We start from the raw sequence: 24574 nt of genomic DNA on the forward strand, positions 1-24574 counted from the left end.
TTTTTCTAAAATTAGATATTTTGCTTAGATGTGCTCAATCTAAACAGTGTACCAAATGATTCCACTCTGTTTCTGCTTCAAGTACCATGTTGAAATGTGCCCTGTGTCTGGGAAACAGAGGAGAGAGGAATCCCATTGGACAATGAATGGAAAAACACCGGACCTGACTGTCGACCCATCGCATTGTCATGCTGCATCACACGGATGCTAAGCTAATCGTCACATAATCCCATCTCAAAGTAAGACTTGAGAAGCCTACTTATTTTCCTAGAACGTACGTAATGTCATGATTCCAAAGCTATACAACATTAAGTATATTAATTATCTCCCATCTTGGAAAATATTTGCAACGTTGTACAATTGACTCCCAATCATTCATTGAAGGAAAGCTCTCCTTGTCCCAGAATCACCCAGAATGCACGACTTATGGGTAACGTACACAATGGGCGTTAATTCGATTCTAATGGAGTTTCCCCATCTCCTTTAAAAATATCTCTGTGGGAAAGGAATGTTTCCCTGCTCTCGCTCTGGGCAGAGACGGAATACAAGTTGAACTCGGTGAGTTCAAATTGATTCAGTTTAAGGCAATTTTACAGCTAACTAGCTAGCTACTTCACATACTGATATTGACTTTGGTATTATTGTGTGTAGCTTTGTTTTCTATGTAGCTAGCCAGCCAGCCCAGAGGGAGGGCATTGCATGGTTTAAAAAAATGAAATGACTGTTGCAGCTCAGGTCTAATTATTTTCACATGTTTTTAACAATCTTGTTATAACGACAAAAGGAAACATTTGTTTAACATTTTTCAGTGCTATTTAACTGTTACTCAGAATTATTTGTGGTTTGGGGTGGATTATCCCTTTAAGACAGCAGGTGCATTCAGAAAGTTCTCATATGCCTTGACATATTCTACATTTTGTGTTACAGCCTGAATTCAAAACGGATTAAATAGATGTATTTTCTCACCCATCTACACACAATACCCCATAACTAAAGTGAAAACATGTTTAGATTTTTTTTGCAAATGTATTTAAAATAAAGTAAAGAATAAGACATAAAAATAATAAAAATAAAGAAATCCTGAAATGAGTAGGTGTGTCCCAACATTTGACTGGTACTGTAAGTATTTACACCCTTTGCTATGACACTCCAAATTGAGCTAAATGTAATCAATTTTGAGTTCAGGCTGTAACAACAAAATGTGGAATAAGTCTATGGGTATGAATACTTTCTGAAGGTGGGACTAACACATATCTCAACCATAGTACGTTTCCTCAATAAAGTAGCAAAGTCAGAGCTAGTAAGGGGAGTCAAGTGTGAGTGTTAGTGCACAAAGGGGCTATTTTTTAAGGGGGGTATATGTGTTCAAGTACAAACAAACATTCACATAAGATATCCTCATCCAAGGTCAGCTAGTGGGAGAAAAAAAACATTAAAACAAAGATACACACAGGGTTCTACCACACACAAGAGGAGAGTTGACAGTGGTCACAAACACTCACACTCGAGTAAAAAAAACAACTAGAAGCGAGCTGACAGTTCTCTGGTATGCAATCCACCCTCCCTGGTTCCAAACCCATTCATGTGAATGAAAGAGTAGCCCAAGTACAGTGATCATGATTCAGGATATGCCGGCAGGAGAGAGAAGGAAGAAGGCTTGAGCACTAACAGGGTAACAGGCTTGGTATGTGCCTACTATAATAGGTGTTTCTGTTGCGCAGATATACAGTTGAAGTCGGAAGATTACATGCACCTTAGACGAAGACATTTAACCTCAGTTTTTCACATTTCCTGACATGTAATCCTAGTAAAGTGAGTGATGGTATAGAACGGCATAGGCAAGATGCAGTGGATGGTATAGAGTACAGTATATACACATGAGATGAGTAATGTAGGGTAAACATTATATGAAGTGGCATTGTTTAAAGTGGCTAGTGATACATTTATTACATTTCCATTATTAAAGTGGCTGGAGTTGAGTCAGTATGTTGGCAGCAGCCACTCAATGTTAGTGATGGCTGTTTATCATCTTGATGCACCCATCCCGTTAGCGGGATCATTTTCGTCAACCACCTCTGAATTGCAGAGCGCCAAATTAAATTACTAAAAATAATTTATGAAATCACAAGTGCAATATAGCAAAACACAGCTTAGCTTGTTGTTAATCTACCTGGCGTTTCAGATTTCAATAAAGCTTTTTGGCGAAAGCATACCAAGCGTTTATGTAAGCAAATCTCTCAGTAGACAAAATATTAAACAGCTAGCAGCCAAGTAGATTGGTCGCGAAAATCAGAAAAGCATTAAATTAAATAACTTACCTTTGATCTTTGGATGTTTTCACTCACGAGACTCCCAGTTACACAATAAATGTTCCTTTTGGTCCATAAAGATTATTTTTATATCCAAAATACCTCCATTTGGATCCATGTTCAGAAATCCACAGGCTCAAGCGGTCCCGACATCGCATACCAAAATTCCAAATAGTATCCGTAATGTTCGTAGAAACATTTCAAACGTTTTTTTATATTCAATCCTCGGGTTGTTTTTACAATATATAATTGATAATATATCAACCGGGAATGTAGCGTCTTCAATAGGAGAGAGAGAAAATGGCTGCTCCAAGCTGTTAAGCATACTAAACGCTGCTGTCACCCAGCCATACAATGACGCAATGTGATCTTTCCCGCTCATTTTTCAAAATAAAAGCCACACCATAGGGAAGCTGGTTGACCATGGGGAATCTGGTTGATATCCCTTTAAATGGAGCGAAGGCAGGCTATGGAACATGGAGCTTTCAAAATAGAGGCCACTTCCTGGTTTGATTTTCCTCAGGTTTTCGCCTGACAATATTTTGACAGTTTTGGAAACTGTAGAGTTTTCTATCCTAATCTGACAATTATATTCTGGGCCTGAGAAATAGGCAGTTTAATATGGGTACGTTTTTCATCCAAACATCAAAATACTGCCCCCTACACTCAAGAGGTTTTAACAATCTGATGGCCTTGAGATAGAAGCTGTTTCAGTCTCTCAATCCCAGCATTGATGCACCTGTACTGACCTCGCCTTCTGGTTGACAGCGGGGTGAACAGGCAGTGGCTCGGGTGGTTGTCCTTGATTATCTTTTTGGCCTTCCTGTGACATCGGGTGGTGTAGGTGTCCTGGAGGGCAGGTAGTTTGCCCCTGGTGATTCGTTGTGTAGACCTCACTACCCTCTGGAGAGCCTTACGGTTATGGGCGGAGCAGTTGCCATACCAGGCGATACAAGTGATACAGCCAGACAGGATGCTCTTGATTGTGCATCTGTAAAAGTTTGAGTGTTTTTGGTGACAAGCCGAACTTCTTCAGCCTTCTGTCGATGTGGATAGGGGGGTGCTCTACTGTTTCCTGAAGTCCACGATCATTTCCTTTATTTTATTGACATTGTGTGAGGTTATTTTCCTGACATCACACTGAGGGCCCTCATCTCCTCCCTGTGGGTCGTCTAGTCGTTGTTGGTAATCAAGCCTACCTCTGTAGTGTCGTCTGCAAACTTGATGATTGAGTTGGAGGCGTGCATGGCCACACAGTCATGGGTGAACATGGAGTACAGGAGAGGGCTGAGAGCGCACCCTTGTGGGGCCCCAGTATTGAGAATTAGCGGGGTGGAGATGTTGTTACCTACCCTCACCACCTGGGTGCGGCCCGTCAGGAAGTCCAGGACCCAGTTGCACAGGGCGGGGTCGAGACCCAGGGTCACGAGCTTGATGACGAGTTTGGAGGGTACTATGGTGTTAAATGCTGAGCTGTAGTCGATTAACATCATTCTCACATAGGTATTCCTCTTGTCCAGATGGGTTAGGGCAGTGTGATTGCGTCATCTGTGCACCTATTGGGTCTCAGATAGGGTGGAGGTGATATGGTCCTTGACTAGTCTCTCAAAGCACTTCATGATGACGGAAGTGAGTGTTACGGGGCGGTAGTCATTTGCTCAGTTACCTTCGCTTTCTTGGGAACAGGAACAATGGTGGCCCTCTTGAAACATGTGGGAACAGTAGACTGGGATAAGAATTGCTTGAATATGTCCGTAAACACACCAGCCAGCTGGTCTGCGCATGCTCTGAGGACGCGGCTGGGGATGCAGTCTGGTCCTGCAGCCTTGTGAGGGTTGACACGTTTAAATGTCGGCTGCAGTGAAGGAGAGACCACAGGTTTTGGTAGCGGGCCATGTCAGTGGCACTGTATTGTCCTCAGTGAGCAAAGAAGTTGTTTAGTTTGTCTGGGAGCAAGACATCCTGGTCCGTGACGGGGCTGGTTTTCTTTTTGTAATCCGTGATTGACTGTAGACCCTGTCACATCTCGTGTCTGAGCCGTTGACTTGCGACTCAACTTTGTCTCTATGCTGACGCATAGCTTGTTTGATTGCCTGGAGGGGGAATAGCTACACTGTTTGTGTTTGGTCATGTTTCCGGTCACCTTTCCCTGATTTAAAAGCAGTGGTTTGCGCTTTCAGTTTTGCGAATGCTGCCTTCCATCCACTGTTTCTGGTTTGGGAATGTTTTAATAGACGCTGTGGGTACGACATTGCTGATGCACTTGCTAATAAACCCGCTCACCGAATCAGAGTATACATCAATGTTGCTGTTCGCCGCAATGCGGAACATATCCCAGTCCACGTGATCGAAGACATCTTGAAGCTTGGAATCCGATTGGTCGGACCAGCATTGAACAGACCTGAGTGTGGGAGCTTCCTGTTTTAGTCGTGGTCAGCTTTTCCAAAAGTAGGGCAAGGGAGGGCCTTATATGCATCGCGGAAGTTAGAATAACAATGATCTAGGGTTTTGCCAGCCATGGTTGCACAATCGATATGCTGATCAAATTTAGGGAGCCTTGTTTTCAGATTAGCCTTGTTAAAATCCCCAGCTACAATAAATGCAGCCTCAGGATGTGTGGATTCCAGTTTACATAGTCAAATTAAGTTTGTTCATCAATGTGTCTGACGGCTGCTGGGGGGGGGGTGGTGCGGCTGTGAATATAATTGAAGAGAATTCGAGGTAGATAATGCGTTCGTCATTTGATTGTGAGGAATTCTAAGTCAGGTGAACAGAAGGACTTGAGTTCCTGTATGTTATGATCACACCACATCTCGTTAATCATAAGGCATACACCCCTGCCCTTATTCTTACCAGAAAGATGCTTGTTTCTGTCAGCGCAATGCGTGAAGAAACCAGCTGGCTGTACCGACTCCGATAGCGTGTCTCGAATGAGCCATGTTTCCGTGAAACAAAGAACGTTAGTCTCTGTCTCTCTGGAAGGCTACCCTAGCACGGATTGTCTACCTTGTTGTCAAGAGACTGGACATTGGCGAGTAGTATGCTCGGGAGTGGTGCGCGATGTGCCGGTCCACAGAGCCTGACCAGAAGACCACTCCGTCTGCCCCTTCTATGGCGTCGTTGTTTCGGGTCGCAGGCTTGGATCCGATCCATTGTCCTGGGTGGTGGGCAAAACAGAGGATCCGCTTCGGGAAAGTCGTATTCTTGGTCGTAATGAAGGTGAGTTGATGTTGCTCTTATATCCTGTAGTTCCTCCCGACTGTATGTAATAAAACCTATGATTACCTGCGATAAATGTTAGAAATAACACGCAAAAAAAACAAAAAAATACTCCATAGTTTCCTAGGAAGGCAAAGTGAGGCGGCCTTCCTTTGTAGGCCTCCTTGCTCGCACACGCTTTTTCAGTTCTGCCCACACATTTTCTATGGGATTGAGGTCAGGGCTATGTGATGGCCACTGCAATACCTTGATCCTGTTGTCCTTTAGCCATTTTGCCACAACTTTGGAAGTATGCTTTGGAAAACCCATTTGCGATCAAGCTTTAACTTCCTGACTGATGTCTTGAGATGTTGCTTCAATATATCCACACAATTTCTGTCATGATGCCATATTTTGCGACATGCACCAGTCCCTCATGCAGCAAAGCACCCCCACAACATGATGCTGCCACCCCTGTGCTTCACGGTTGGGATGTGTTCTTCGGCTTGCAAACCTCCCCCTTTTTCCTCCAAACATAACAATGGTCATTATGGCCAAACAGTTCTATTTTTGTTTAATCAGACCAGAGGACATTTCTCCAAAAAGTATGATCTTTGTCCACATGTGCAGTTGCAAAACGTAGTCTGGCTCTGTTATGGCGGTTTTGGAGCATTGGCTTTTCCATTAATGAGCGGCCTTTCAGGTTATGTTGATTATAGGACTCGTTTTACTGTGGATATAGATACTTTTGTACCCGTTTCCTTCAGCATATTCACAAGGTCCTTTGCTGTTGTTCTGGGATTGATTTGCACTTTTTGCACCAAAGCACGTTCATCTCTAGGAGACAGAACGCGTCTCCATCCTGAGCGGTATGACGGCTGCGTGGTCCCATGGTGTTTATACTTGTGTACTATTGTTTGTACAAATGAACGTGGTACCTTCGGGTGTTTGGAAATTGCTCCCAAGGATGAAGCAGACTTGTGGAGGTCTACAATTTTTTTTCTGAGGTCTTGGCTGATTTCTTTTGATTTTCCCATGATGTCAAGCAAAGGGGCACTGAGTTTGAAGGTAGGCCTTGAAATACATCCACAGGTACACCTCCAATTGACTGAAATTGTCAATTAGCCTATCAGAAGCTTCTAAAGCCGTGACATAATTTTCTGGAAATTTCCAAGCTGTTTAAAGGCACAGTCAACTTTGTGTATGTAAACTTCTGACCCATTGGAATTGTGATACAGTGAATTATAAGTGAAATAATATGTCTGTAAACAATTGTTGGAAAAATGACTTGTGTCATGCACAAAGTAAATGTCCTAACCGACTTGCCAAAACTATAGGTTTGTTAACAGAATTTGTGCAATGGTTGAAATATGAGTTTTAATGACTCCAATCTAAGTGTATGTAAACTTCCAACTTCAACTGTATGCCACCTGCCTCCTAAAACAGCACATAGGTGTAAACCAGCGATTCCTAACATTTTTCGGTTACTGTACCACCAACTGAATTTTGATCTTGTGCATTTTACTAGTAGGTTTATTGTCTCACGAGTAGATAGACCAAGTACCCCCAGGGGTCCTAGTACCCCTGGTTGAGAACCACTGTAGTGGTTCCACTGATATATCCATAGATGAGTGCTTGGCAACTGACCATATCCTGCATTCAAAGGCGCCATAGCAGGCAATTCCAGGTGTGCACTGAGGTAATGTACTAGAATGGTGCTTGACAGTGAACCTAGCCCAGTGAACATCGCATCTGATCGATCCATCTACGAGTTCAAAGAAAGGAGATTACCTTTGAGATATAGTGACCCCGGTTAAAGACCTAAGAAGGCTATAAAACTGCCATTACCCCGGGTGGCTAACACATTGTAGCCATGCAAAAATCACTGAAGCTGGATTTTCCCCATCTCCCTCACTAGCTTTAAGAACCAGCTGTCAGAGTAGCTCACAGATCACTGCACCTGTTCATAGTCCATCTGTATACAGCCCATCTATCTACCTCATCCCCATACTGTATTTATTTATTTTTGCTCCTTTTGCACGACAGTATTTCTACTTGCACATCCATCTTTTGCACATCTACCATTTGTGTTTAATTGCCATATTGTAATTACTTCGCCACCATGGCCTATTTATTGCCTTAACTCCCTTATTTGACCTAATTTGCACTGTATATAGACATTGTTTTCTTTTTTCTACTGTATTATTGACTGTACGTTTTGTTCATTCCATGTGTTACTGCGTTGTATGTGTCAAACTGCTATGCTTTATCTTGGCCAGATCACAGTTGCAAATGAGAACTTGTTCTCAACTAGCCTACCTGGTTAAATAAGTGAAAAAACAATAGCCATGGGAAAATGTTTGGGGTATTATTTTTGACTATTCAGGTAAATCTCCTAAAATCTCATAAATAAAGGTGGTGTTTTGGTGTAACAGTAAATGCTATTATATTTGGTTATGTGGAATACTAATTAATAATGATATGATCTTCCAAAACATTGATTCAGCTTTAATTTAACTTTACTAAACAAGCACCATTGTGAGAAATGGCCGAGTTCCGGACCACTGCTGTTCGCTGTGCACCGACGCAAAATGTGGTGATGCAGAGACCATATGCGGCCTTTTTATGAAAATCTGGGAATATTTGGCCCAAAAAATGTCTGGTTTATCTCTGGGAATTTAAAAGAATTAGGGTGGGAAACTGTTAAAATGGATTGAGTTAAATCACAGCAAATATGTTGAATCACCAACTAATAAGCATGGAGAGCCTCACAAGTTTGACGAAATTACCAAATATCTTTGAGTATAATAGTGCCATTCACTTTTGTTGAACTTCATCACAACACATTTCACGGCACCTATCTGGTGATAATAAAACATGTATATTTTAAAAACACGCTTTTTGTAAGTAGTTACGCCTACCTTTAGCTGGAGCAAAGATGATATAGTCTGCTGCGCTACAGAGGGCTATATCTGTCTGCTAATACAGGGGTTCCCAAGCCCCGCCCCCTCCCCAAGGGACTAAACAGCTGATTCAAATGATCAAAGCTTGACAATGAGTTGGTTATTTGAATCAACTCTGTGCGATGCCAAAAAACTAAAAGTGCACCAGGACCAACTTTGTGAAACCCTGTGCTAATACAGGACTAGTAAATGCCCAGTGCACGACTTTTGTGAAGAAAAACAACATTGCAACATACAATTACATTCCTATTATTGTTTAGTTTTTTTTTCAGAGGACGCTCAGCACCCATACTTCCCGCGGCTATGACTGTAGCCTCTGTTGTCTAGTGGATCATGAACGAGATGCCAGCTGAGTAGTCTCATTTAAAACGTTATTCGGTTGTATAGCAACAAATATGATAAACATCAAAACATATCATAGCAGTGAGAATTATCAACTAAGTCAATGTAATGCGACGCCGAAGAACCGTTACCTGATTCGCGGCGGTACTGAACTTCACTCTGATCCTGGTCTCGTGCTTCGAGCTCCAGTTGTTGAGCCACCGAATAGGGCTGAATTACGATATGACTCACAGATGAACTGGCTACAATATATTTACAATGCGCACATAACTCACCTTTTCACGGGGGCGACATTCCTTCACCTGCGTTTGGACGTGAAATAAAGCCTGCTATACACCTAGACTGCAAAACGAACTGATCCACAGGCGGTGTTGCTGCTTCTCCATGGGCGTAGTACAGTTGTGGACAGACAGTGAAGGGATTCTGGGGGAGATTGGGGCGATGTTAGGTATACACTAGGGGGCATCGCTGTGTAGGCAGTTATCATCATCTCCCAAATGTAGAATATATTAATTAATTTATTAGCAATTAATTCAGTGATGAAATGTAGTCTTTCCTACAGTATGTAGAATTATGAGCGCAGTAACAGGAACACACACACAGTGAACGGGTCAAAGGCAGTCAGCTGTGACAACCTTATTCCATGACACTGTAGCCTTGGCTATACTTTGCTTCACAATAAATTAGGAACCACAAGCGTTGTTCCATGTCTGTCATTAACCACTTCATCTAATTAGACTAAGTCCTTATGGTCTTAGCAGATGTGAAGGACTGAATGCATTATATGATGATAACATCTTCCACAGCCTGCTTTTACCTTAACAATTCTCTCAGATCTGTCAATATTGAAGGGGTTGTTGTGGCTAGAGATTTGCATTGAGCTTTTACCAGACTCTCCTTCGTCAGTTTGTGTATGTTCACATCTTTAAAAAATGCACTCGCATTTAAAGAGCTGCTGATCATCAAGGACAACAACCACCCGAGCCACGGCCTGTTCACCCCGCTATCATCCAGAAGGCGAGGTCAGTGCAGGTGCATCAAAGCTGGGACCGAGAGACTGAAAAACAGCTTCTACCTCAAGGCCATCAGACTGTTAAATAGCACCTTAGAGGCTGCTGCCCTAATATACATAGACTTCAAATCACTGGCCACTTTAAGGGAACACTGGTCACTTTATTAATGTTTACATATTTTGCATTACTCATCTCATATGTATATACTTTATTCTATTGAATTATATTCTACTGTCTCTTAGTGTATGCTGCTCCGACATTGCTCGTCCAAAATGTATATATTCTTAATTCCATTCCTTTAGATTTGTGTGTATTGTTAGATATTACCTGACCAATAAAATTTTATTTGATCATTGACCTGCTGGTGCTGGCTGAACATGTTCTATAGACCAACAGAGGGCAGCCTTGCACCACAACTCACCTATTTGCAATAATTTTCTCTCTCTCATATCATCCCGTGCTTTAAATAAATTAATATTAGTAATAAACATCTTGACTAAGTGAAGAAATTAAAACTTTTCAATTGTGACTGACGGCCATTGATAGTCTCCGCAATTCCATTGTTAGTAGAGATAAACATGTTAGACCTGTCCAGCTGTCAGGGTTCTCACAATGACCAGTGATGGGGGAGGGGCAAGGATAGAGGGAGAGATGGGCTCCTTATACAGTGCATTTGGAAAGTATTCCCCTTGACTTTTTCCACATTTTGTTACATTAGTCTTTTTCTAAAATGTATACAATTACTTTTTTACCTCGTCAATCTACACACATCCCCATAAAAATCAAAGTAAATATCTTATTTACATAACTATTCAGACCCTTTTGTTATGGGACTCAAAATTGAACTAGGTGCATCCTGTTTCCATTGATCATCCTTGAGATGTTTCTACAACTTGATTGGAGTCCACCTTTGGTAAATTCAATTCATAGGACATGATTTGGAAAGGCACACGCCTGTCTATATAAGCTCCCACAGTTGACAGTGCTTGTCAGAGCAAAAATCAAGCCAAGACAGGATTGTGTTGAGGCAGAGATCTGGGGAAGGGTACCAAAACATTTCTGCATCATTGAAGGTCCTCAATAACAGTGGCCTCCAGCATTCTTAAATGGAAGAAGTTTGGAATCACCAAGAATCTTTCTGAGTAATTAGGGGAGAAGAGGCTTGATCAGGGAAGTGACCAAGAACCTGACGGTCACTCTGACAGAGCTCCAGTTCCTCTATGGAGATAGGAGAACCTTCCAGAAGGACAACCATCTCTGCACCAATCAGACCTTTATTGTAGAGTGGCCAGACGGAAGCCACTCCTCAAAAGGCACATGACAGTCTGCTTGGAGTTTGCCAAAAGGCACGTAAAGACTCTCAGATCACGAGAAACAAGATTCTCTGGTCTAATGAAACCAAGATTGAACTTTCTGGCCTGAATGCCAAGCGTCACATCTGGAGGAAACCTGGCACCATCCCTACGATGAAGCATGGTGGTTTGAGCATCATGCTGTGGGAGACTAGTCAGGATTGAGGGAAAGATGAACTGAGCAAAGTACAGAGAGATCCTTGATGAAAACCTGCTCCAGAACACTCAGGATCTGAGAGTGGGGCAAAAGTTCACCTTCCAACAGGACAACGACTACAAGCACACAGCCAAGAAACACAGTAGTAGCTTTGGGACAAGTCTCTGAATGTCCTTGAGTGGCCCAGCCATTGCACGAACTTGAACCTGATCGAACATCTCTGGAAAGTCCTGAAAATAGCTGTGCAGCAACACTCTTCATCCAACCTGGCAGAGTTGGAGAAGATCTGCAGAGAAAAATGGGAGAAACTCCCCAAATACAGGTCTGCCAAGCTTGTAGCGTCAAAGGTGCTTCAACAAAGTACTGAGTAAAGGGTCTGAATTCTTATGTAAATGTGATATTTCTGTTATTTTTTGTATAAATTTGCTAGAGAGAGAGAGAGAGCACAAACATACTGGTTATAATGGATAGATGACAAGAATGTGAAATGGAATGAAAAGAAGAAAGGATAGAATCCCTTTATGATATTTGTAATTAACATTTTGTGGTCTGTGGAAAATGTAAAGAAATGCTATTGTTTGACTATAGATGAAAATGACTTCATATAGGATACAATGTATTATTACTTGACTCTGATTCAGAGAGGTTGGGCTAAATGCGGTAGACACATTTTAGTTGAATGCATTCAGTTGTCCAAATGATAAGTTGTCCCATTTCACTTCCCTTTCATATATGTAGGCTATGTGATATTTCATTTGATTCTCTCCTGGCATTTAGTTAATGCAAGCTCTCTAGCTATCCGGTTTTACTTGATGTAGCCTATAGCCTATATATATTTGTGTTGTTTAGTTGTAATGAATTACCTGGAAAAAAAGTAGCAGTCTATTTCAATTGTTTTTGTTGTCTCACGAATTAGAACTACAACATGCTTCTTCTGCATTCACAAAACCGATATGAACTTCCATGTACAAAATCTTGTTTGTTTATAAATATGTTATGTTTTTCATGTAGGGTTTTCAGTGATGCTTTTAGGTCGAATTATTTATCAATGTTCAAATAATTAACGGTAGGCTATATAATTATTGTTAGGCATATAGCCTACAATTATTGTCATTATTATTTCTGTCACGAATAAGCTCTTTGTCCAGCCAATATGCTTTATTTTCTCTTGTCCATAATTCCCAAGTCACCTCTCCCTAAATGCGTGTGTGTGTGTGTGTGTGCGTGTGCCCACCCGTGTCCCGGGGGACGTGGCAGACGGATGGGCCGTAATGTGGTTGTCTCGGCTCGTCTGGAGGAACACCTGCCCCGTCCGTGGGGAGAGCGTCTGTCCACCGACTACGGAGCGAAGCTCCGGCTCGGACACTGGCCCAGTGCCCCAGACCTCGCCTCTCCAATCTGGAGAAAACATGAAATACCCTGGCGTCACCCACATCGTTAGCAGATTTTTTTTGTTTTTCGAAATTCCACCTGAACGTCTGTCTATCTATTCAGAATGTCCATACAACACCAAACATTTAAGAATATTTTAACTTAAAAATCTGTTTATTTGATTTAACAAATTCTGTTTATATGTTTCATATCCATGGGTTACTACGAAAGGACACCCTGAAATGTTAAGCAATCTTTGGAAAGCAGGTATTGGCTACAGTAAACTATGGAGTTTTTGTCACCCAAAAAATGTTAGTCTAAAAAAAGCACGAAACCAACAAACTTCTGGACAAGCGAAAAATCTAACAATTAAATTGTCAGCCTAAATCTGAGACTGTCTCACCATACTGCAATTTCCCTTGCAACCTTTGGACTTAACAAGGATTTCACATTTTTGGGGGAAAATGTTAAACAGATCAAATCTGATAAAAATGGCAATTAAAGAGCAACAATATCCATATGCATGTGCAAACACCAGACATAAGAAATGACACAATGTAAACATTCATTGACAAATAAACAACTTACTAGGCCTAATCCACAAACCAACAATGAATACAATATAAAACAACTACTTTCTGTAAATAAGTGCCCAGTTATATTCTATTTTGAACATCAGTGCTGATTTCAGCACGTCTCTGCAGCTATAGGTCCTTTAAATCAGCCCTGTCCGTGGAGAGAAGTTTGGCCCTGGCAGTAAAGTCTATAAGCTAACAGTACTATACTTTCCAATATTAGGAACATGGGCCTACAAGAAGTAGGACAACCCGACATTATTGCATTTTCTGACACAACAAATTTGGATTGAGGTGACTCGCAGCAGCACTGAATAAGTCTGTGGGGAAGTCCAGAGGGGCAGCAGTTTCTTTCCATCACAGCACTGTGAAAGACAGAGACATTAGGTCCTGTTTTATTATGTGTCCCTGGCCCAGTGGCAGCACACCAGGGGACTTCGGCAGACACAATAGGCACGACAGGGCTCCGAGGCCAGACATGTGGCAACAATGTCCACCCTTCTCTGTCTCCATGGGAAGATCTCAATTACATACTCCTTGCGTCCTCTCTCCTTGTCTCCTTTTCAAAAACCCATTGGAGGAGACGGTCAGAGAGGAGGATCCTCTGGTTTTCTCATCCAATTAGTTTTGAGAAGGAGAATAGAAGAAAGGAGAGAGGATGCGAAGAGTATGCCATTGAGATGTTCCCCATGTTCAGTGTTCTCCCCTTCACTGACAGATGTCCATCCCTAACGCGTGCCCTACGCGTCCAGCACATGGTTGAGGTAGGTGATGTAGCAGATTGCCAGCCGGAGGATCTCCATCTTGGACAGCTTCTTGTCTGGCGGAAGTGTCGGGAGAAGTTTCCTCAGCTCGGCGAACCCAACGTTGAAGGCCTCAACGCGGATGCGCTCTCTCGTGGCGTGTGCGGACCGGTACTTGTCGGTGGCACGCCGCCGCCTCCTCTTCTCCTCCCTGCTGAGGGAAGGCATGGACAGAGATCGCGCCTTGCCCTGGCCTTCTGCGGGCTCCGCAGGCATGGGGGCACACTCCATCTTGATGCCGTTCAGCAGGGTCTCTGTGGGCAGCCCGGCATCTGGCTGGTCTGGACTTAGCATCATCTTCAAGCAGTCCGTTCTGTGATCAGTTATCAGATCAAAGGTTCAACAACCCCTGTGTGAGAGATATGGGTTTAGTCTTATAACAGAGGAGAGATCAGGGGTGAGAATATGTTAGGTTTCTGTGGACAATTAGATTTTTAACAGTGAGAGAATATTTTGGTGAGATGCGTGTTCGCACTCCTGTTGTGCACTGTCCTTGGTGCTGATTCTAACAACTCACTTCATTGTCTAGGCCTATTAGGCAGCTCAATTCTGATATTTTTCTGGCCAATCAGATCAGCTCTGAAAAAGATCTGATGTGAAAAGATCTGATGTGATTGGTCAAAAGACCAATTAGTGGCAAAAATATCAGAAGTGGACTGCCTGTGTAAACAATCCATATGGATTGTCTTATCTGGATTTTTAAAACGCCCTATGTAGTAGGGTCTATCGAAATAGCCTATTAGCCTACTACTCATAAAGTTGAGCAATTCTGGCTAGTCTGCCCATTTTAAAATTGTCTCGCCTGTCCATTTCATGGGAACAAATGTCCACAGGGTGCATTCGGATTTAAAACCGATAGCTGCGAACATACATCACATAACACAGCAGACATTAATTAAGACTTAATTGAAATTAATTATTGGGAGAGCTCTGAATTCACGTGAGCAGCTGACCATCTGTCTCGCAGACGATTCGCGTGCTGTGTAGGCTATGAATGGATGACGCGCGTCTGAAATATGCTGATATACAAACGAGATATCCTTTATGCGCGTTATATAAAGGCACAATATTTATCATGTTACGTTTAGTTTAGAGGGGATAACATAAATAATTATACAACACTGGAATTATTTCCATATCAAAATAAACATCATAAATGGAAACAGATAGGCCTATAAAACGTTCTTATGTTCTTCCAAAAATGGTTGTTTCAATTGTAGGAATGTTTAAACTCACCTTATACATTTTTTAACTTTATCCAAGAAGGGTGTACCGCTGAGGAGTTATTTCCACGTTAAAAACTGTGACTCTTGTTGGTTTCTCTAACGGTCAAACATTTCCAACCCTTCTCATCAACATTCATGTTCGAGAAAAACTCAATTTAAAGGTGATGCCATCAAAGGTCTTCAAATGAGATGTTTGACTATTCAAAACTATTTTACGAGCCTATTAACTAGTCTATAACCAGGTGTTAATGTTTTCTTTCACTTTTTCGGAGCATCACTTGATTGTCTGAGGATAATGATCTTCAGAAGTGTTGTCTCTTGACCTCTGCTATAGGAAAACAAAGAAAGTTGTCGTCAGGACAGGGTGCGCTCGTGGACAGAACGACTGCTCCTGTAGTCCGTCTTGTTTTTCCGTGATATTATGATCATATCAGATGCACTATAGTAAACTGCATGCCAGGGGCCATTCTTCTGTGAGGGGACCGATTACAGGGAAACCTTCTGCCTCCTCTAGACTTGTCTCTCCTCCACACGTGTTGACCCTCTTGCGCGTGCCATATCATGTGAGAGATAAGACGAGCCGACCCCTAATAAAGCCTCCCGCGGAGTGACGGCACAAGAAGCAATACATGTGGAATTGTATTGTCTGCTTTTCTCTTCTTACACCCTCCCTCCTTCTTTCCTCTGCAGGGATATATGGACACCAATGGTGACATATGGTAGTGTGTATTGGACAGATCCCGGTTCTGGACACACACTTTAATCATTTGACTAAATGTGTTCCTGAGATGATCACGAAGTCCAAATACAATTTGATTTGATTTGATTTGATGTCCATAGGTGACAGGACACCATCTTGATAAATCAGTTTTATTGATGTAATGCAACTGTTCAGTAATGATTTTCGTCTGTTTCTGTGCCTGGTGTGGGGGCACTGTGTGCTTAATTTGTTGTATGTGTTGTTGTATGCATTGTATGTATGTATGTTTTGAACTGCTTTGCTTTATCTTGGCCAGGTCACAGTTGTAAATGAGAACTTGTTCTCAACTGGCATACCTGGTTAAATAAAGGTGAAATATAAAATGAAAAAATATGTCATCTCCAAAACACAAATCAACTCCATTACTGAATCAACCTGAAACAGCTGCTATCTTACTACCCCATCCACTCACACGTAGCTGACCACCACAGTCAAAGCAGATAGCCACCAGCCTGTTTTAGGAGCACCTTTAGTATTGAATAAGTAAAACGGTCTAATGGTCCGAAGCAGCCCAGCGTTGGTGGACATGGTCCTAGTGATGAAAAATGCAGGTTTAACAGCTCAATACGCTCATAGACGGTCTGGGAGCAGTAAAGGAGGAGAGAAGATAGGGTTTTGTCACCTCAGATGCTGTAAAACTACAGAATTACACCTGCTCTGCTATCACTGTCACTTTAATAGGCCTGGGGAGTTAATGGAGCTACTCTACAAGGTTGGTAGGGTGAGGTGGAGGAGAGATGGAGGATATATTGGAAGTCACGTGTTTCACTGTATAACCAATGAGAGACATAAACAGACCAACAGCAAGCTCAATAAACGTTACTCTATTACTTGGACCAGTTTCCTCAAATATCATTATATTAAGCTCATGCTACCACAATACATGTACAATATGCCCCCTCACACTCAGAAAAACAAGCAGACTCTAATAAATGAATGAAACCGCATAGATGAGAAAGGAACATAAGGCAGCATGGTGTGGCCCCATCCCAGTCAGACTGTAGGGGTGTCGTGGGAATAAAGGCCATAGGTCCAGCAGCCATACTGCCAGAATGAACACACACTGTCACAGGGGAGGGGTGTGTGTATAGGTGTGTGTGTATGTGTGTGTGTGGGTGTAGGTCAGAAAAAAAGTGTGTGTGTGTATAGTGTGTGTGTGTGTGTGTGTGTGTGTATAGTGCGTGTCCCACAGTAAAACAGCTGTTTACAGTAATTGGACCTTACAGAGGGTAGAGTACTGCACCTCTCACCTTGGCTCAGAGGCCAGGGGTGAGGTAGAACAGGACCGAGCCAGACTGAGGGGTGTCATACAAGGCCAGGGGTGAAGTAGAACAGGACCGAGCCAGACTGAGGGGTGTCATACAAGGCCAGTGGTGAAGTAGAACAGGACCGAGCCAGACTGAGGGGTGTCATACAAGGCCAGGGGTGAAGTAGAACAGGACCGAGCCAGACTGAGGGGTGTCATACAAGGCCAGTGGTGAAGTAGAACAGGACCGAGCCAGACTGAGGGGTGTCATACAAGGCCAGGGGTGAAGTAGAACAGGACCGAGCCAGACTGAGGGTGTCATACAAGGCCAGGGGTGAAGTAGAACAAGACCGAGCCAGACTGAGGGGTGTCATACAAGGCCAGGGGTGAAGTAGAACAGGACCGAGCCAGACTGAGGGGTGTCATACAAGGCCAGTGGTGAAGTAGAACAGGACCGAGCCAGACTGAGGGGTGTCATACAAGGCCAGGGGTGAAGTAGAACAGGACCGAGCCAGACTGAGGGGTGTCATACAAGGCCAGGGGTGAAGTAGAACAGGACCGAGCCAGACTGAGGGGTGTCATACAAGGCCAGGGGTGAAGTAGAACAGGACCGAGCCAGACTGAGGGGTGTCATACAAGGCCAGGGGTGAAGTAGAACAGGACTGAGCCAGACTGAGGGGTGTCATACAAGGCCAGTGGTGAAGTAGAACAGGACCGAGCCAGACTGAGGGGTGTCATACAAGGCCAGGGGTGAAGTAGAACAGGACCGAGCCAGACTGAGGGGTGTCATACAAGGCCAGGGGTGAAGTAGAACAGGACCGAGCCAGACTGAGGGGTGTCATACAAGGCCAGTGGTGAAGTAGAACAGGACCGAGCCAGACTGAGGGTGTCATACAAGGCCAGGGGTGAAGTAGAACAGGACCGAGCCAGACTGAGGGGTGTCATACAAGGCCAGGGGTGAAGTAGAACAGGACCGAGCCAGACTGAGGGGTGTCATACAAGGCCAGGGGTGAAGTAGAACAGGACCGAGCCAGACTGAGGGGTGTCATACAAGGCCAGTGGTGAAGTAGAACAGGACCGAGCCAGACTGAGGGGTGTCATACAAGGCCAGGGGTGAAGTAGAACAGGACCGAGCCAGACTGAGGGGTGTCATACAAGGCCAGGGGTGAAGTAGAACAGGACCGAGCCAGACTGAGGGGTGTCATACAAGGCCAGGGGTGAAGTAGAACAGGACCGAGCCAGACTGAGGGGTGTCATACAAGGCCAGTGGTGAAGTAGAACAGGACCGAGCCAGACTGAGGGGTGTCATACAAGGCCAGGGGTGAAGTAGAACAGGACCGAGCCAGACTGAGGGGTGTCATACAAGGCCAGGGGTGAAGTAGAACAGGACCGAGCCAGACTGAGGGGTGTCATACAAGGCCAGGGGTGAAGTAGAACAGGACCGAGCCAGACTGAGGGGTGTCATACAAGGCCAGGGGTGAAGTAGAACAGGACCGAGCCAGACTGAGGGGTGTCATACAAGGCCAGGGGTGAAGTAGAACAGGACTGAGCCAGACTGAGGGGTGTCATACAAGGCCAGTGGTGAAGTAGAACAGGACCGAGCCAGACTGAGGGGTGTCATACAAGGCCAGGGGTGAAGTAGAACAGGACCGAGCCAGACTGAGGGGTGTCATACAAGGCCAGGGGTGAAGTAGAACAGGACTGAGCCAGACTGAGGGGTGTCATACAAGGCCAGTGGTGAAGTAGAACAGGACCGAGCCAGACTGAGGGGTGTCATACAAGGCCAAGGGTGAAGTAGAACAGGACCGAGCCAGACTGAGGGGTGTCATACAAGGCCAGGGGTGAAGTAGAACAGGACCGAGCCAGACTGAGGGGTGTCATACAAGGCCAGGGGTGAAGTAGAACAGGACCGAGCCAGACTGAGGGGTGTCATACAAGGCCAGTGGTGAAGTAGAACAGGACCGAGCCAGACTGAGGGGTGTCATACAAGGCCAGGGGTGAAGTAGAACAGGACCGAGCCAGACTGAGGGGTGTCATACAAGGCCAGGGGTGAAGTAGAACAGGACCGAGCCAGACTGAGGGGTGTCATACAAGGCCAGGGGTGAAGTAGAACAGGACCGAGCCAGACTGAGGGGTGTCATACAAGGCCAGTGGTGAAGTAGAACAGGACCGAGCCAGACTGAGGGGTGTCATACAAGGCCAGGGGTGAAGTAGAACAGGACCGAGCCAGACTGAGGGGTGTCATACAAGGCCAGGGGTGAAGTAGAACAGGACCGAGCCAGACTGAGGGGTGTCATACAAGGCCAGGGGTGAAGTAGAACAGGACCGAGCCAGACTGAGGGGTGTCATACAAGGCCAGGGGTGAGGAGTGGGGAGGCTCAGTGCTATCATGCAATTAGGCTGTTTCTCTGTCAAACCAACTTCCCCCTCCCCCACACACACAGACCCTGTCACCACTCATCACAGACTCACATATAAACACACTGTCCCTGTAACTCTACAATGCATAATATGACAACGGTACCACATGAAAACTAATTTATGAAGTAATTTACTATTAATGCTTGAAAAAGACTTGCATAACGAAGCCCAGAGGTTAGGGTTATGGGAGGAGTCATGTTGTGTACTATGAAAAGGAAGTGTCTCAGTTCCATGTTGTTATCATTTTGCAGTGCTGTAATCATGCAACAGCATATTCAGCTGCCTGTCACCCAGACCGGAAGGACAGATCACACCTATTGATTTTCTGTGGCACCTTTTGACAGGATGATGAATTGTGAATACTTTCAACAGCTTAATTCAATCAATGGGGATGGATTCTACAAACTGTCAGTGGGGATGGATTCTACCAACTTGTGCTCTCTCCAGCGTGCTGTAGCCTACCAACCAGTCAGCCACCCAAACAATGGACCATTATGGGAAGCCCTCATTGTATAGTACAACAGTAACAATATGGCAACTTTATTTTCAAGTATATTTCTGTATGGATAAACCAAAGTAAGTCTCTCCCCCTTCTCTTCTTCCTCTGCTCCACTCTCTCTCATTATCTCCCTCTCTCTCTTCTGGGTACCCCAGGTCTGCTCCACTCTCTCTCATTATCTCCCTCTCTCTCTTCTGGGTACCCCAGGTCTGCTCCACTCTCTCTCATTCTCTCCCTCTCTCTCTTCTGGGTACCCCAGGTCTGCTCCACTCTCTCTCATTCTCTCCCTCTCTCTTCTCGGTACCCCAGGACTGCTCCACTCTCTCTCATTCTCTCCCTCTCTCTCTTCTCGGTACCCCAGGTCTGCTCCACTCTCTCTCATTCTCTCCCTCTCTCTCTTCTGGGTACCCCAGGTCTGCTCCACTCTCTCTCATTATCTCCTCTCTCTCTTCTGGGTACCCCAGGTCTGCTCCACTCTCTCTCATTCTCTCCCTCTCTCTCTTCTGGGTACCCCAGGTCTGCTCCACTCTCTCTCATTCTCTCCCTCTCTCTCTTCTGGGTACCCCAGGTCTGCTCCACTCTCTCTCATTCTCTCCCTCTCTCTCTTCTGGGTACTCCAGGTCTGCTCCACTCTCTCTCATTATCTCCCTCTCTCTCTTCTGGGTACCCCAGGTCTGCTCCACTCTCTCTCATTCTCTCCCTCTCTCTCTTCTGGGTACCCCAGGTCTGCTCCACTCTCTCTCATTCTCTCCCTCTCTCTCTTCTGGGTACCCCAGGTCTGCTCCACTCTCTCTCATTCTCTCCCTCTCTCTCTTCTGGGTACCCCAGGTCTGCTCCACTCTCTCTCATTCTCTCCCTCTCTCTCTTCTGGGTACCCCAGGACTGCTCCACTCTCTCTCATTCTCTCCCTCTCTCTCTTCTGGGTACCCCAGGTCTGCTCCACTCTCTCTCATTCTCTCCCTCTCTCTCTTCTGGGTACCCCAGGTCTACTCCACTCTCTCTCATTCTCTCCCTCTCTCTTCTGGGTACCCCAGGTCTGCTCCACTCTCTCTCATTCTCTCCCTCTCTCTCTTCTGGGTACCCCAGGTCTGCTCCACTCTCTCTCATTATCTCCCTCTCTCTCTTCTGGGTACCCCAGGTCTGCTCCACTCTCTCTCATTCTCTCCCTCTCTCTCTTCTCGGTACCCCAGGTCTGCTCCACTCTCTCTCATCTCTCCTCTCTCTCTTCTCGGTACCCCAGGTCTGCTCCACTCTCTCTCATTCTCTCCCTCTCTCTCTTCTGGGTACCCCAGGACTGCTCCACTCTCTCTCATTCTCTCCCTCTCTCTCTTCTGGGTACCCCAGGTCTGCTCCACTCTCTCTCATTCTCTCCCTCTCTCTTCTGGGTACCCCAGGTCTGCTCCACTCTCTCTCATTCTCTCCCTCTCTCTCTTCTGGGTACCCCAGGTCTGCTCCACTCTCTCTCATTCTCTCCTCTCTCTCTTCTGGGTACCCCAGGACTGCTCCACTCTCTCTCATTCTCTCCCTCTCTCTCTTCTGGGTACCCCAGGTCTGCTCCACTCTCTCTCATTCTCTCCTCTCTCTCTTCTGGGTACCCCAGGTCTGCTCCACTCTCTCTCATTATCTCCCCTCTCTCTTCTGGGTACCCCAGGTCTGCTCCACTCTCTCTCATTCTCTCCCTCTCTCTCTTCTGGGTACCCCAGGACTGCTCCACTCTCTCTCATTCTCTCCCTCTCTCTCTTCTGGGTACCCCAGGTCTGCTCCACTCTCTCTCATTCTCTCCCTCTCTCTCTTCTGGGTACCCCAGGTCTGCTCCACTCTCTCTCATTCTCTCCCTCTCTCTCTTCTGTGTACCCCAGGTCTGCTCCACTCTCTCTCATTCTCTCCCTCTCTCTCTTCTGGGTACCCCAGGACTGCTCCACTCTCTCTCATTCTCTCCCTCTCTCTCTTCTGGGTACCCCAGGTCTGCTCCACTCTCTCTCATTCTCTCCTCTCTCTCTCTTCTGGGTACCCCAGGTCTGCTCCACTCTCTCTCATTATCTCCCTCTCTCTTCTGGGTACCCCAGGTCTGCTCCCTCTCTCTCATTCTCTCCCTCTCTCTCTTCTGGGTACCCCAGGTCTGCTCCACTCTCTCTCATTCTCTCCCTCTCTCTTCTGGGTACCCCAGGTCTGCTCCACTCTCTCTCATTCTCTCCCTCTCTCTCTTCTGGGTACCCCAGGTCTGCTCCACTCTCTCTCATTCTCTCCCTCTCTCTCTTCTGGGTACCCCAGGTCTGCTCCACTCTCTCTCATTCTCTCCCTCTCTCTCTTCTCGGTACCCCAGGTCTGCTCCACTCTCTCTCATTCTCTCCCTCTCTCTCTTCTGGGTACCCCAGGTCTGCTCCACTCTCTCTCATTATCTCCCTCTCTCTCTTCTGGGTACCCCAGGTCTGCTCTAGCCCGGAAACCATCTGTTCCATCATGTAAAAGGATGGAGGGAGCCCCAAACCTTATCTCTCATCTGTCTGTGTGTGTGGAACCAAGTCAATCTGTGGCCCTTAAAATATGGGTCCTTCCTTGTATATGTAGGGACATTTTATGAGAGTTATTTTCTGTTTAACTGTTGGTTTGTCAAAAAGAGTGTGGAATCAGTTGTTTGGAATGGTAATTTCTATTGAGCATTTATCTAGAAACCACCTTGCTGTTTTGTGATTGGTGGAATGTGGGTTAATTTAAAGAGAGAACAGGAAGTAGCTGAGTTCCTGCATGACTGTATCTGTGTGCAGTTGATGATTAAATCTACAAAATAGTGATCAGTCTCCACCCCAGTTTATGTCTTCTGTAGAGAGTCATCCATCCACCATTGAAAGAACCCTCAAACTACATATGTGTCATTGTGGAACCAAATAAAATATTCAAGTGTGTGTGTGTGCGTGCGTGCGTGTGTGTACTCTCCCTGTCTCCCTTGAGTCTAGGGTGTTTGAGGACCATCTGTTACTTTGTATTAAGCCTTCTTTTTCCTTCATTTCACCATTCCTTCTCTTTCATCCCTCTCATCTTCCCTCTCTTCCTCCCTACAATGTTTTCTTGTCCAAGGTATCGCCAAGGTTTTGAAGACGTCCCATTTCTCTCACTCATATTCTGACTGTTTGCTTGTCTCTGTATCTTTCATTGTTTGAGTGGAGACTCTCATCCACTGCAGATGGTGAAGTACCATGATTGACCAACATGCAGAGTGAAACTCAGTTCAATTCTCTGTTCTCTGTTTTTTCTCTCTCTCTCTGTCTGGTTGCCATCTGCTGTCATCTTTTGTTTCTGGTGGTCTGGAATCAGAAGGCATCTAATCGATCACCTTTGTAACCATGGCTACTGGAAGGCAGGAGAGGAAGGGCATGAGGAGTAAGGGAGGGAAGGAAGGAAAAAACAAGGGATGGAGTGAGAATTCCATTGCTTCTCTCACACACACACACACGCACACACACACACACGCACGCACGCACGCACGCACGCACACGCACACACACACTCAGTGTGTGCGCAAAAAGACAAAATATGTAATAGTTAATTAAAGAAAATGATAATAATCAATCATTTTTACTGCATGTGTGTTGAAAATAATTTGGGTAATAATTCATCCCCTGCTTTTTGGTTCATGCTGAGACTGAGACTGAGCTCAGGAAAGGTGCCTGCAGAAATCAATACAAATTATTCCAAGGCTTTCCATGTTATATTGATCCGATTCGGAATGTAGTCTTACAGGCAGAGGTATTTTATTTATGGACTAATATTAGCCCAACTGTATGGCTGCTAGAAGTCACAGACATACACACATTGTGTGTGTGTGTGAGCGTGCGTGTCCCCACAAACTTCCCTTCAGTCATCTCCTCTCACCTGAAGCAACATTCCCCACCCCTCTGACATAGAATGACAGGAATACAATAGAATATAGAAAATAGTACAATAGAATACTGTACAGTAGTCCATCCATTCCATGTTAGCTTTGAAATCCACTCCAGTTTTTCACCCAAGCTTCCTTCCACTTAATTCCCACACTGAACAGTGATTAAAATACAAGCAAGAAAAAACAACAAATCACCAGAAAAACATACGCTTAGCAAATGTGTAATTGGTTCAGAGAAGGGTGAATGGAAAAGGAGAGGAGATGTATTCGCTGTGGGCAGAACCACACCTGAGACTGAGAGCATCACTGCTGGGCATCCCCATGTATGCATGACTGTTGTTGAAATGCTAATGTTAGCTTCCCCATTAAAAAATCCATCCACTTCAATTAGCGACGCACGCTAAGCTGCTAAATGCTACGCAAATCTCAGTGATGTATTGAAATAGGCATCAGACAGGA

General features: G+C 44.9%; 1 protein-coding gene across 1 annotated transcript; it reads right to left on the reverse strand.

The window, feature by feature from the left end:
• Window positions 1-14020: 14020 nt before the first annotated feature.
• Window positions 14021-14380, reverse strand: LOC135521121 (helix-loop-helix protein 2-like). The gene has a single exon (XM_064947057.1). The coding sequence runs from the start codon at window positions 14378-14380 to the stop codon at window positions 14021-14023; it is 360 nt and encodes a 119-aa protein (XP_064803129.1).
• Between the last annotated feature and the right edge of the window lie 10194 nt (window positions 14381-24574).

The sequence above is a fragment of the Oncorhynchus masou genome, chromosome 29 (assembly GCF_036934945.1).
Source record: "Oncorhynchus masou masou isolate Uvic2021 chromosome 29, UVic_Omas_1.1, whole genome shotgun sequence".
NCBI lineage: Eukaryota > Metazoa > Chordata > Actinopteri > Salmoniformes > Salmonidae > Oncorhynchus > Oncorhynchus masou.

What these genes read in the sequence shown, in the direction of transcription:
- LOC135521121 (XM_064947057.1), bottom strand. Translation starts at nt 14,380, where the DNA reads ATGATGCTAAGTCCAGACCAGCCAGATGCCGGGCTGCCCACAGAGACC.